This window comes from Physcomitrium patens, chromosome 14 (genome assembly GCF_059467195.1).
Source record: "Physcomitrium patens ecotype Gransden chromosome 14, ASM5946719v1, whole genome shotgun sequence".
Classification (NCBI taxonomy): Eukaryota; Viridiplantae; Streptophyta; class Bryopsida; order Funariales; family Funariaceae; genus Physcomitrium; species Physcomitrium patens.
In genome coordinates this window covers 14,190,175-14,204,690 of record NC_143423.1, presented here as the reverse complement: position 1 = coordinate 14,204,690, position 14,516 = coordinate 14,190,175, and the positions used below count along the sequence as shown (strand labels likewise).

The window sequence follows — 14,516 nt, the reverse complement described above, 5'->3', positions numbered from 1 at the left end:
TAAATTTTTATTTGTACTACAAATCACATTTTTAGAATATAAAGAGTACATAGCTAACAAATATAATATAAGATAGATTTTTATACTATATAAGATTATTAACACCTAATTTTGTTATAGATTCTTTCATATTAAACATTTTAGAAAAGAGGAATGTAGTGGTATAAGATAAAAGTTTCAAAACTAGATATTAAAGATAGAAAATGTTCTTGTGGTTTAAAAATATAAAAAAAATTATAATTTTTTTTATAAATTATTGTTGCTTTAATAGACATGTTAAGGATTTATTTTTTATTATATATATATATATATATATATATATATAATTTATTTGTTGTACTAAGCTATTAAAATTAAAATTCATAAATGATCATTAATAATATAGATTTTATAAAAATTTCAAATCAAAATAAATTTAGATTAAAAAACTCAAAAAATTTAATACTTAAATCTAAGTATTGCTATTAAATTTAAATATAGGATTTTATCTTAAATACTAAAATACATAATATATGTATTATTTAATATATATATATAAGATAATTTAATTTATTTATAAAAATAGTTATCTATGTTATTTATCACATAATTATATTTATTAAATAATATATTTAAATAATTGAATTAATAAAAATATAATATTATTTATTTTTATTTTAATTATATTTATTTATTGTTTGTGCCACTTATAGAAAATGTCACAACAACTTTGTATTTGTGCCTATTCTTATGCAATTGCCTTTATAGTTATTAGAAGGTTTAAAAAACAATTTTCTCTTGGATGCACATATTAGCTAGTTAGTTGTTTATCTTAATTTTTTCATCTTCTTGCCTACATCTTTAGTCTTAATGCCACCAAATTAGATAGAACTATATAGAAAAAAACCATATACATGTCTATTTGCATACTTTATAATTTTAAAGTTTTTTTTTTTTGGTAAAAATTCTTTGATACTTTTTTTTGATAATTCTTCTATAGTATTAAAATTAAAATATTATAAGATTGTTATTAAAATGTTATAATGTGTGATCACAATGCAAAAAATGGAAGTGCATCCACAGATATATTACCATTTTTGTAGAGACTAAAAGTTCATTAATTGTATGAAGATTGATTTACATTGTTTAATACTTGTATGAAGGAGATCCATCAATAATTAATTTAAAATATTAAATATGAAGATGCCTTTGTATTAAAAAATTAGAATGAAACTTGTTGCCATACTCACATAAATATACATTTTTTTTTCCTTTCCATTCTATTTAATCCACTTCATAAAAATTAAATTTATTTGTTAAATGGTGATCAATGAGTTACACTTCATTATTAGTATAACATTTTTTTTACATGACTAAAGCTCCATGAGATGTTTACTGTTAAATCCCTTGAATTCTAAAGAATATCTCTTATACACATTAATAGTATATCTTGCTAAGGTAAGATAATACCCACTTGTACTTAGGGGAGAAGGAAAAAAAAAAAAAAAAAAAAACTAAAAACTAAAAACTAAAAACTAAAAAAACTTAAAAAATCTGAAAGAAACTAAAATTGTTGATGTTTTTGTCACCTCAAAAGTTGGTGATAAAAATTTTCAAAAAAATTATCTAATAGAAAGAAAAAAAATTAAGAAATTGCTTGTACAAATTTCACTCATTAGGGTTATATCCACAATCCTCATCTATTGATGCTAACCATGAGATCTTGATGAATGCAAAGGGGAAGTGGGGCAAAGAGCATGGCTATTCTTGAACTTAAAAAAACCAACAAAAGTTGCTTTTAATGACCAAGAACTACCTCACACACAAATCAGGCTGCAATCTTACTCAAATCCATGAAAATACTAAACACACTTTAAGCCTTACAATTGTGGACAAATAAGAATGTGAGCAAGTAATTTATTGTCAATTTCTTACTGGTGTTTTCTATTCATTGTTCTCCTAACCATCCTCCAATGTTTCTCGCACAATTATATAATAAATATTATATATATATATCTCCATAGCTATGTAAGAATAAGAATGAATAGAGTGCTGGGTTCGAGGGCGTTGCAAACAACGTGCCGTTCATTGCTGTCGGTGAATATTTTTTTCCTGCGCACTTGCAGCAGATTCGCAAATTCGCAAGCACTGGAAGCGCGGAGCGAGCGTCCCCACCACGCCATCTGTGTCGGGTAGTGCTCGGCGAATCGAATCTGCACCCGACGCATCGCCACCAGAACCATGGCTTTTTCCTCTTCAACGCTGCCAAGGTTTAGCCCACATGCATAGTTGGACAAGCGCCTTTCTGTTTCGGGATGTGCCTCGCCGGATGCTGCGCGATGCGTCGACAAAGCGTGGAGACGCCCACCTGCACGCTTGCGAGGAGCTGCGGACTGCAGCGCGCACTCCTCTCGTTGATCTTGTGCGAGTAGGTTCGGGTCTTACTGGTTCTGATCACATGCTCCATGACCCCCCCCCCCCCCCCCCCCCCCATTTGCAGCCTTCTGTCTTGGAAATGTTTTGAAAGTCAGAACTGTAATTTGAACAAAAAGGGGTGCGTTATTATGTCAATTGATCTACAAATTTCACTCTGCACTTGCTCTATTTCTACGATTGCGAGAAATTGGAAGTGAAGATGAATGGCCAGTACCGGAAGAAGTTGAACACTGAAACCAACAATTTCTTTGCTTGTCATTCTCCGCTGATGGTTTTTAAATCTTTTCGAACGTAATTCACAATCTTGTGATTGTCAACTAATCCAACAATCGATTGACACTCACGCACCGCAGAAAACCAAAATGAGCAGAGAAAAAAGAAGCAGGGTATACACGCACAAGAGCTCAAGGGTGAGGTGGCGGTGTGGTATTTTCAATGTCACTTCTTTATTTTGTACAGGCAGCAACAAAGGCAGCTTGATTCTGTTCTTTTTCAAGTACGAAGTTCTTTCCCAGAATTCACGTATAGAACATACAACACTACCAATACCCAACTCTAGCTAGGTAGGCAGGCAAACACCAGATCTTTATACTTAAAATCATTATGGTGAAGGAATCTGCAGCAACTAAGCACCTAAGCACTGGAGGGCCCGCCCTCTACCGAGGTCACTTTGCTTTCGCCTTTACAAAGTGCTAAAAAATGAGAAGGATGAGCAAGACCTCAGCTTATCAGTCCTAAAAAATCATGGATGCTCGTCACTACCTTTGAAGCTCTACCAACTCTATCTGAACTAAATATATCACACAAGTCGTTGGAGCAAACTGGACATGCACTTGCAGTTAGATGCTACTGGTGTGTGGTCCTCGAGGTATTCGGTAACGAGAATCGATTGAACATAACCAGCCTGATCCTCACATAGGGCCAGAGAGAGAGAGAACTAAAAAATTAAACTAACCAAGATCTAAGGGAAAAAAATGCCGCAAAGGCACAATTTGAATGCCCCGGTTACGGCCAATCCCACCAAGGAAGAATACTTTGCTCAGCCATGGGCGGCAAAAAATAGCCACTAGTCGCGTCTACTTGGAAGTGATGGCAACCATCTTCAAGCTTCACCGAATAAACTTTCTGCGAAGTGTTCACAGCCTCCTCAACTGTAAGGTGTCCCACAAAGTTCTCTGGAAGGAGTTGGCCGCAGTAATTTGCCAGCTGCTCCTCGCGGGGGTTGCTGTCCGTAGTGCGGGGGCTGTCCGCGTCGAGCAGATCGCTGGAGTTGCTGCCAGAGCTTGTTGAGGTTATCTCTGCCTCAAGCGTAGTGGCAGAGCATACGACTGTGGTGGGAGAGGATCTAGTGCTTTGGTTATCCTTGGGAGTCGCAGGCTTGGATTCCTTCAGCTTGTCTGATTTCGCTGGGTCATTTGCCGTTGGCTTGCAATGCGAGTCCTTCTCGCTCTGGGAAAAGTCTACGGATTGGGAATCTTTGGGGATAATCTTGGCTGAGAGACGCACGAGCTGAAAGCGAATAGAATTTGAGTTAGGGCCATGAGGAACTCGATCGCAAGGAGAGGGTTGCCACAACATGGTGATCGATTACTGAGCACACTTCTAAAGTGATATTGAATCCAATGATGGGTGCTCACCTCGGCCTTGAGGACATCTTTCTCCTCGAGCACCTTCTCAAAGTCCCGCTTCAGTTTGCTGTACCCAGAGTTGAGCAGTTCGAAGTCGCGCTCCAGCTGTTTCGTTTTCCAGCGTGCACGTCTGTTCTGGAACCAGACCGCGATTTGGCGGGGTTGCAGTCCAAGCTCCTTGGCCAGTTTCATTTTCCTGTCGGGCTCGAGCTTGATTTCCATTTCGAAGTTGCGCTCTAGGGACCGCACCTGCTCGAACGAGAGGCGCCGCTTCTTCTCCATTGGGTGGGCGCCGTCGTAGCAACAATCGTCACCTTCCTCAGGCTCCTCCCCAGGCCCTTTGTCGGATATGGGATAGTGGGGCCGCTTCTGCCCACGCCCTGTAGCTTCCTCTTCCAGACCTCCTCCCGAACTAGAAACTGCAAGAAACAGAAACAATCATTCAACGAGGACATCTGCCGAGCCTTCAGATGAAGCAACAATCATTCAATGAGGACATCTGCCGAGCCTTCAGATGATCGAACTGAGGGAGGCAACAATTTCGACCACTCTCGCAGTCATATACCAAAGCAAATTGAACTCCTCTTCACCAGGAAATACAATTCAGCAGCGCTAACCGACTTCCTCAGGCATCAGGCCCAGTCCTACAACTCAGTTGAACACTCGATTGTGTCGTGGCTGTCAAACAATCCACTGCATCGATCACTAGTCTTGCAAAGTTTGAATTTCAAGCTCTTGGTTGGGAGGAAGGAGGCACCACCTCGGAAGCCTGCGTGAGGATTGCACGACGTGAGCATGGCCACCAGCGAGTTCGAGATGCCCATGTCGTTCATCATGCGCATCAGATTCTGTCCTCCGAAGCTGCTCAACCCCGTCGCCGTCATCGACATCGTTTCTCCAGCTCTCCCCAAAGCTGCCATTACAATTCCAGTAATCCTAGCAACTCCACAACTGATCTAGCGACGTCCCTCTGTAGTTATCCCCTGCATCTGGTTGTATCCGTCACATGGCTAAATTCCTCGAGCACATCATTTCATGCCTAGTGCACTGGCGACTAGTTCGCCTCCACTCACTGCAAGAAAGGACATCGCAAGCACCCAACACTCACAGTTCCTTGACACTCGCCAGTGCCAACCAAGCCATTGAATCTAGATGGGATAGGTATATATGACACCACTAGGGACACAAAAACTACTTAAATGGGAACTTGAACAGAAATTTCTTAACCTTGTGACCTTTTTACCCGCGCAGGGAAGAAAGCTGACATGTATTCCGAAGGTTTTACTTGTAATTTTCTCCCTCAAAAGCCCTGGCTATAAAATTGTCTACTTCGTCCGTCCGCTATGTACCACCATGATTCGGATGTGAAGTCAATATGAGGCATGGCACGGCCACTGGAAGCATGATTCGACGCCGGATGGGTTTCTAAGCAATGCCAGTCTACCCGGCGAGCTGGAGAGTAACAGAGACCTGTGTGGTATGACCGGCTGGTTTCTTCTTAATTTGTTCGCATTTCAATCAAAGCCGGTCACGCTTCAGTGTTAAGTTTTTCCATTCTTGGTTTGCATGCATGAGGAACCCCTTCTACTCGCCTTTCAGCTGTGCAGGTTGACAACCAACATTCTGTCACAAATTTGGATCTCCAACTACGAGGATGGACAACCCACCCGGCGACGCCTGCACACGTCAATCCCGCTTACCTGGTCGTGTCGAACAAATTCTCTCGGGCCTGGTTAGCATGCCCGAATACAGATCCTCACACCGTCAAATACTCTCGTGTACACTTAATCAACCTGTACATGTTCCAAAAACAGAACTGTTTTGTACAGTGTGCTTAGGTTGTGGTTTCTCATTCAATCTGATCAAGTTTATTCACGCGTAATCAGGTATACCTGTTAATGCCGTCTTTCTGATTATAGTTTTTAAATGTTTTTAGGAGTTTAGCTTTTTGCAATGAAGATTTATTCTGGAGTTGATCCGCACCCCAAGGAGCACTCAAGTCCTGAGAAGGGCAGGTGGAGGTACCGAGAAGTCTCGCCAGCTCTTACTAAATGTCCTGTACCTTGAGTTCATCATGGGCTTGTTGGAACTTAAAGCACACTTAGGGTTAGGATATAAGTTCTATATTTTTGAGTAATTAGGTTTTTATTATTGTTATTGCTTGTTTTATACTTTGGTTTATATTATTGAAGAAAGTTCAACCGCAAGGGTTGCGTCTCTTCGACTAGATGTGATTGCTTGGACACATCACTTTCAATTACTTGTCTCTTCGACTAGATGTGATTGCTTGGACACATCACTTTCAATTACTTGTAACAATTGTTCTCTCACCACAATGGTATGTGGTGAGAGATGCAAGTCGAGTTCTTCTCCAAGAATGCCAATCATCAATAGGTGAGGGGCGAGCTTCAAATCTATGAGAAGTTTCATAAGGAGGTCAATGTGCATTGTTGATATGGGAAAATATTGAAACCTTATTTTTTGTTAAGTGGCTAACTGAAAAATAAAATATAGTACACTTTGATGTGCTTGGTGTCCATCAGGGTGAGAGCTGATTGGTTGTCATAGTAAAGAATAGTGGTAGCTTGAAGGTTGGTGGCTTATTGGAGGTTGTGGAGAATATGGTGCAACCACATAGCTTTTGAGGTGGCTATAGCCATTGCCATGTATTTGGTCTTAGTGCTAGATAAGGTAGGGAAGCATTGGCAAGTCAACCCCCAACTTACGATACCTTAGAATAATAAGATGATGAAACCCAAGGTAGAGCACCATTTGTCCACTTTGCTAGTCCAATTGGAGTTGTTGTAATCAAACATGGGGCGAGATATGGGACTCTAACAACAATATTTAATGACAAAGTATAATGTGCCATGGAAGTAGTAAAAGTAATGTTTTCACATGACAACATATTTTGTTCCAAGATTATGCATGTATCGAGTAAGGATGCTTATTGCAAAGGCGATGTCCAAGTAGATGCATATGCTAGTTTAGTTGAGTGAGTCAATGGCATTAGCACAGGAAAAATCTAAGGTGGCAGGAGAGGCAAAAAGACTAATGGGATAATTAAAAGCCAAAAGCTTGAAGCCAGGCATAAGAAGAGTCAAAAAGAAGACAAGCATCTAGAAAGCCATACTTACATAATTTTTGTTAGAGATACAAGCTTTAAGACACACAAAGCTAGTCTTGTTGCATGTCACAAGTGACTTGAAGACAAAGCATATGGTAAACATTACCAAGATCAAAGAGTAAGAAGCAAGAGTGTAGTTGATTCTTGATGTTGTCAAGAAGCAAATGGCTATTATTTGCGAGCATAATGTCATCCATATATAGTATGAAAAAAATAAAGGATGAGCTAGAATTGAGGCGATAGACATTATGATTAGCCATTAAGTTCTTGAAGTCTATTATAACAAGGTTGGTGCCAATGACCTAAAACCATTTCTACATAGACTATTTTAGGCCATATAAGATATTCTAGAGTTGACAAACAAGACCAAGGTGCAAAAGAGTAATACTAAGAGAAACATCCATAAAAATCTTTTTGCACAAAATTCCATTCAAGCATGTTGTATTAACATCTTTTTAGTGGACATGTAGGTTTTATTGAACCACAAGAGTAAAGACAAGGCGGATAGATTATATACAGACAACAAAGAAAAAAGTTTGTTATAGTCTAGCTCCAAAACTTGATTGAATTTGCACGTAACAAAGTGAGCCTTGTAGTGGGCAATATATATATTGCTTTGTAACTTGGGTTTAAAAATCTACTTGCAAGTGATTAGATGTTGGATAGGAGGGAGCTTGATAAAGATCCAAGTGCCATTGATTACATGAGAATTGAGCTCATCAACAATAAAACCTATCAATGGATAGATTTTAAAAATACTAGAGCTTGCATGTATAAGTTAGGATTAAGTAGAATAAGAGCCAAGGTATATAATGCCCATTTTTTTATAAGCATAAGGATAGAGGAGCATTGAGGTAACAACATTGTAGGGTCATAATTTTCATTTAGATTGCAAGGAAGAAGAATATTTTTCATGGATTTAGAGGGAATACGGCAAGAAGAAGCAAAGATTAGAGTAGAAGACAACATTACAGTGGAAGAATTACCAAGGTCAAGATATAGAGAAGGTGATCAAAGATAGGAGCTTCTAGGCAAGCGTAAATGATGTCCTATATTAGGCATAACTTTGATACTAGATCTTCTATCTTCATAACATTGAAGAAGATTAATTGGAGTAAAATGTGGATGAAGGTGAGGAATAACATCTATTGGCATAGGAGTAAGAGCTATAATGGCCAATAATGACAAAGAATCATAGATGTAGATTTGTATGGATAACATAACTTTGAGCTAGGGCAAATGTAATGACAGTGGTATAGTGGAGGAAGAATGAGCCGAAGCAAGTTGAGGCCCAAGTTGCTTTGTAGAATTGATAAGTGGTAGAGGGATGGTAGACACAGAGTTGTCAGAATGGAATGGATAAGAACTTGGCTTAGTTGATGTTGGTAGTTCAGTCAAGAAAGGAGAGACTTTGGAAAGTAATGGCAATGTAAGTATGGCAAACTCAGTAGATGAAGTATTAGCTATAAGATCGACTATTTGCAATAAGCTATTATTAAAATGCAGAGTGATGCTACTAGGGCAAAAATCAATTGGAATGAGATTTTCAAGAGCAATTATAAGAGTATTATGCTTTATAATAAGGAGGCTATTTTCTAAAAATATTATATTTTGAGAAGTAATCATAGATTTTGTACTCACATCTTGAACCTTATAGCCTTTACTAATGTGATTGTATTCCAAGAAGATACATTCAATTATTGTCATGTTGAGTTTGGTTTTTAATTTAGTAGAAATTTTTGTATACTACTTACTCACAAGTACACTAAAATGGCATAGATTTGGTTTTTAGTTGTGTTGTAGCTTGAAGAGAGTGGCATGCCTTCAATTGGCTTTAATTGGAATGTGATTTTAAAGATATGCATCATATAACATGCACCTTGTGGCATTTAGTAAAGTTTGGTTTTTATGTTTTGTTACTTTATTTTATTAAGGAATATATATAGTAGTTAATTAATGTTGTATGCTATGATCTTGTAGGTATTAATCAAAATTAGAGAAGAGGTACTCTCCTCGTTAATGAGAACAAAGAATGAATATTTTAGAACCAGTTTGTTTTTTTTGCTCATACATGAAATATTTTGAAGAAGTCAAAACACTAAGTTTTGCAGCAACAAAGCCAAAGAATAGTGTATCTAAAAAAGTTGTCAATAAAGATAACATAATATTTATATCCAAAAAATATAGGTATTACAATTTTTCATTTAAATTAAAATTAATAATTTTTAGAAGATGAATGGCTTAAAATTTAGCTTCTTTAGAAAATTTGATAGTTGTTTGTTTTCTATAAAGACATGTAGAATATGGATGTGAAGGAATTGTTTTTATAAATAGTCCATGTATTGGTTGACTATTGAATAATTGTAATAATTAAGAATTGTTGATATCGCTGAGGCAACGATACTAGTTGCTTGTCAAGAAGATTATTCTAGTATGACTTCAATGCAAAGGGCTTGAATTGAGGTTGGCAACAAATAAGAGGCTTATGCATAATACTCATCAGCTGTAGAAATTAGGTAATTTTAGGATACTGAAATGAATAATGTCATGGACAGAGTGTCATGTAGGAGTGAAGTTCAATAGGAACTGGTGGGCTTCATTTTTTGGGGATCCAAAAGACATAGTTTGTTTTCAAGAAGAAGACAAGTGTGGTAAGTGCCATATGCACTATGATTGAGGCAGTAGAAACAATGGCTTTCAGCAAGTATATATTATTGCAAAGATGACATTCAATAAGAATTTGATCATCTTAATCCAATAGCTTGCATATTTGATTTTTGATTAGAAATCTTCCTTTAATTTGGTTGTATTTATGTGCTAAAAATAGATTTGTGTATAAATTTGAAATATATAAAAAATTTAAGAAGTGAAGTATGGATCCTCGTTTTAGTTGAATTTTGACTATTTTATGTCCATAGATTAGAAGGATTGTGTTGTTTTTAAGATGCATTTAATAATCTTTAAATAAAAGACTTAGAAAATTAGTAAATTGTGTTTTAATGTGAGCTAGATGATGTATAGTTCTTGTATTGACCATCTATTAATTGTCTCTTGTTTCTCCTAATTGGATTGATTTTTCTGAGCATAATATTTGTATGAAGTAAGTATGAGTATAAAAAGGTGGGATTTCTTTCATATCTTTATCTTCCCATGTTGTTTTTTATTTTCTTAAATTGAATGTGGTTGTGGCATAGTTTGCTGTAGCTTTTTGTTTGTTTTTAAAATAATCTAATCCCTAATATCCCATCTTTTTACAATAAAGACATAGCATTGTAGGTTTGATTTATGGTTTGTTGTTATGTTTGTATTATTTTTAATAATGTTTTAGTGGTGGTTTTGATGGCTATTTGCTTTTATTTTTTCAATTGATAAAAAGGACTCGTGATTCAGAGGAGGAGCCTTTTATGGCTCTCTCTTCTTGAAGAAGAATAGAGATTAGCTTAGGAAGTATTGCATTTCTTGTGGTTCTTAATGTCTAAATGATAGTGCCATATTGTGATGGCATAGACCTCATAAGGATTAATATTTCCATCTGTGGTGAAATAACAACTCCTATCATCTGACATTATTGAAGTAGATTTTTGAAATTATGGAGATATTGTGTAATTGTTTCTACTGTGATGAATTTTTCTTGTAGATGGACTTTTGTGACTATGGCACATCTAGGCCTCATTTGTTGTTTTGCAAGCTCTTTTCATGTGAGAAAATTGAATTATCTATACAATCCCATATGGAAGAAAGTGCCATTTGATTTTTCTTCTTCCATGAGTATTTCACTTTGATTTGTTGGTGATGTTTAATTTGGTTTGAGGGTGGGAGTTGGTTCCTTTTCAATCCCTGAAACTAGATTCCAAACATCTTCCATGTCAAATTTCATCTAAATTTTTTGTTTCCATGTTGAGTACCTTAATCCATCAAACTTGGGCCATTCTTTGGTGTGTTGTGGATTCTCACCGAACAAAGATGCCTGCAACTACCCTGATCGAATATTTTCACTACGACGTGAGACGAGTCACACAAGGATCGAGGCGACCCCAGCGGTCCACCAGACGCTTCCCGTGGTCCGGTGGTGGGTTTTTCCGACTGGAACTGTGCTGCTCTCTCCTGCCACTTAAAAACCAGTCATGTGCGGGCTCTGGAAGAACCTTTTTTTTTGTCCAGCATACATACAAAAACCAGGGAACGAAAACGGTCACGTTGAATGCGTAGTTCACTGCGAATACGCCCATTTCAGAGAATTGATGGCAGCTGAAAGGGAACGGTGGGCAGTATACCAACACAGAGGGAGCAGGAGATCCACAGCCTTGGGGGGGATGGTGGCAGTGGTGTGGGCGGTGTCTGATCTTCTGCAGAGTTGTCGCCGCGCTCCCTCCCTTGCGCTGCGCCTTGACGCCTCGAAGCTTGCGGCCGCTGTGTGCCGCGGTGGAGCGGCTGCGACGTCCACAGTCAACCCTCGTTGTCTGGCGCACCCTCCTCAGGAAGCTTGTCAAGGGCCTCATGGAGTCTGTCTGTTGTGTTTTTTTGTTTGTTGCAATTGAAACTGGAATTCTGCTTCGTTCGTTCCAGTTGCTGTAATGGGCACTCTGTTCCACATGATTATTTTATTTTGTTGTGGTTTTTTACTTGTTTCTACAGATTGAAATTTTGCTTTGATTCTCAATGAGTATTCAATGTTGAAGATGAATATTAAGGTTTCTTTCCTTCGTTTTTATTTTTATTTTAGTTTCTGTGTGTGAGTGTGTATGTATGTGTATATGTATGTACATTTGTAATTTTTTTAACACAACTCTTTACTGCTTTGCATTTGTATCCAAATGGGTAGACTTGGAAACGGCTAATGCAATGACATTACAATGATTCATTTTTATTTTATTTTGTTGATTGTTTATAAAATTAAAATCACATTTATATTTTTGAACTTTTCAGAAAAGAAACTAAAAATTCGAACTTGGTTTCAACAATTTGTCTGTCCGTTTGTTTTGTGATTTGATTTTAAGTTACTCCAAAAAAAAAAAAAAAAAAAAAAAAAAAAATCCAAATGCATATTATTGACCCTGAATTTCTGGAAGATTTATGTAAAATGATCGCTTCTGGAGCTTTGGTGCCACCTCATACTGTTAGTGGTTGTTCAATCAATCAATCAACAATCAATCAATGAACTGCTTCTTCTTGATACAAATCCTCTTCAACACAATCAACACAAAGCAAACCTCCACCACCGCCTTCAAAAACACTTTATCAAATTTCACTCAAGTACTTGAAGAGAAAATAATTTTTTACCAAAATGAGCTTTAAACAAGCAACGCAGACAACAACACTGACTCATTCTTAGACAAACCTTCTTTGATATTCTTCGTTTCCATTCAACTCATTCAACCCTCACAATACCGTTCTCTCAGAAAACTCCAGGTGTGATTCCCAGCACGAAATGAAACCATCACGCTTCGATTGTAAGCAGGAAAATTGCGTCACCACATCCGAGACGCTGTCATTGGACCCTTCGGAAGCGGCAAGGGTGACGATTGTTGGTGATAGCGTGGAAAGGTAGATGAATGGCGAGAATCTGGAGCTGGTGGAGTACACGGACGGGAGAAGCTTGTGAGCTTTACTGATGTGGCTTTGCAAGGAAGCTGCGAGCAGTGGGGGCCAGAGACACGCACAGACCAGAATGGCCAGTTCGATGCATTCATGAGCTGGGTGATGAGGCATGAGTGACACTGCCGGCCAACAATCTGGGCAGACTCAAAAAGAAACCATGCAACGGAATGAAACTTGTAGGGAAAACCAGCTGGATGTTTTCGCTAGTGAGAGACCCCACCATCTTCCTGCGTCGCTTTTACTGTGTACGCACCAGCCGTTGGTCATAGGCCTTGAATTATTAGGCTCTCCGGCTTCCGTGTGCTTCTGCCCGTCCCCAGCTCTCCGAAAGTGGCGACGGAAAACGACGACCAGCAAGACAAGATTCGAGCAGTTCGAGCCAATCTCTACCATATGACTATCCCAAGGCAGGAAGCACCAATGAGCAATGAGATGGGTTTCTGGCTTCGGGTGGCCAACCTTGCGAGAACGCAATTGAGATAACGGTGCTGAGCTTTTAGGACGCCGTCCTAGACCGGGAGTTTAAGTGGAGGATGGTCGTAGCGGACACGTCGCTCCTTCCCGATTCGCTCGTCCTGGTCCTGAACCTTGACTTGTTTGCATCGGTTGCGTGAACCCTCACCATTCACTCGATAATTGCGATCAACTGCAACGGCTTCCTTTGGGCATCTGCAGGCGAAGTGCATCTCCTTGGTCTGTAACGCTCGCCTCACCGACTCCTGGGGTCCGCGGTTGCCACGACGAGACCGACGCCTGCCATTCTTATGTACGGCCATGATGGAATGAAAACACTATTGTATTGGTTCTGTCATATCCATCTCGCTGCTTTAATTATTTTTTAAAAAAACACATTCCTGAAACCCGTACATTATTCTCTCCAGCGCTTTCATTTATTTCATGGTTCGATCCCAACGGTGATCGTCGCTATCTACTAGTTCTCGTCGGCGGGCGAGCTTTAGGTCCCAGCGACTCCTATTGTACCTCTACCACGGATCTGACGTTAAGAGCCAGCTAAAACCGAACCTCCGCTTAAAAGAAACAAGTTCCAGATCCGGAAAAATCAAAACTGGGGAGCAAGTCACGACCCATATCGCTGCGTCGTCCTGCTGCTTCATGGGCGTGCACATGACCTGCAAACCCTGTCGCACGACGAATCCCTGGCTCATGCACTGACATTCAGCGCGCGCGCATCCGATCTTCATCTAGTCAACCCACAGCCTCATCGATCAGATTCCTGGTCTAATCCATTCTTCATCGTCGATGAAGACCCGCACATGGCTGGTCATTACTTCTCATTGCTCCTCCTGATCACCCCATCGTGCCATGTAAGCTAGATTTCTGCGCTTCTGCGCAGATCTGGCTCTGCAAGTGAGCGATAGCGTGTGTGAATGTGGGTGAATGTGTGTGTGTGTGTGTCCAGGTGATGGACGATGCGGGAGACACGATCTAGTCGCGCTCTGGTTTGGACCACGCATCCTGACACACAAAAAACAACATGACATGCCCTGGTTCTTCAATGCTCACAAAGCACTTCTCCAGGACATCCGATGACTGCTCCCCACTGACCTCGGCTGCCATCACCCAATTCTCATATTAGGTCAAGGTGTTTCCTCTTCAAACCTACTGGCTCACTTTTAAAAGCAATGGTACAAAAGTCTAACAAAAGTTGTGCACCTGGTCAAGAATATATGTATATATATATATATATATATATATAGTAATGGTACAAAAATCTTACAAAAGTTGTG

General features: G+C 39.0%; 1 protein-coding gene and 1 long non-coding RNA gene across 2 annotated transcripts; both read right to left on the bottom strand.

Annotated features, from left to right (window-relative positions):
• Positions 1-2,842: 2,842 nt before the first annotated feature.
• On the bottom strand, positions 2,843-5,203 carry LOC112291039 (uncharacterized). The gene is made up of 3 exons (XM_073538483.2): positions 4,804-5,203; positions 4,053-4,462; positions 2,843-3,924 (listed from the first exon to the last, which is right to left on the bottom strand). Exons 1-3 carry the CDS (start codon positions 4,961-4,963, stop codon positions 3,421-3,423), a joined length of 1,074 nt encoding a protein of 357 aa, XP_073394584.1. The 5' UTR covers positions 4,964-5,203; the 3' UTR covers positions 2,843-3,420.
• A 303-nt stretch (positions 5,204-5,506) lies between these two features.
• Positions 5,507-6,196, bottom strand: LOC141046141 (uncharacterized). The gene is made up of 3 exons (XR_012218850.2): positions 6,069-6,196; positions 5,744-5,836; positions 5,507-5,642 (listed from the first exon to the last, which is right to left on the bottom strand). It is a non-coding gene; the product is annotated as an uncharacterized LOC141046141 (long non-coding RNA).
• Between the last annotated feature and the right edge of the window lie 8,320 nt (positions 6,197-14,516).

What these genes read in the sequence shown, in the direction of transcription:
- LOC112291039 (XM_073538483.2), bottom strand. Translation starts at nt 4,963, where the DNA reads ATGGCAGCTTTGGGGAGAGCTGGAGAAACGATGTCGATGACGGCGACG. An exon ending in TCCTCACGCAGGCTTCCGAG is followed by an intron (nt 4,463 to 4,803) that starts GTGGTGCCTCCT and finishes TGTTTCTTGCAG; the next exon opens with TTTCTAGTTCGGGAGGAGGT. An exon ending in AAGATGTCCTCAAGGCCGAG is followed by an intron (nt 3,925 to 4,052) that starts GTGAGCACCCAT and finishes ATTCGCTTTCAG; the next exon opens with CTCGTGCGTCTCTCAGCCAA.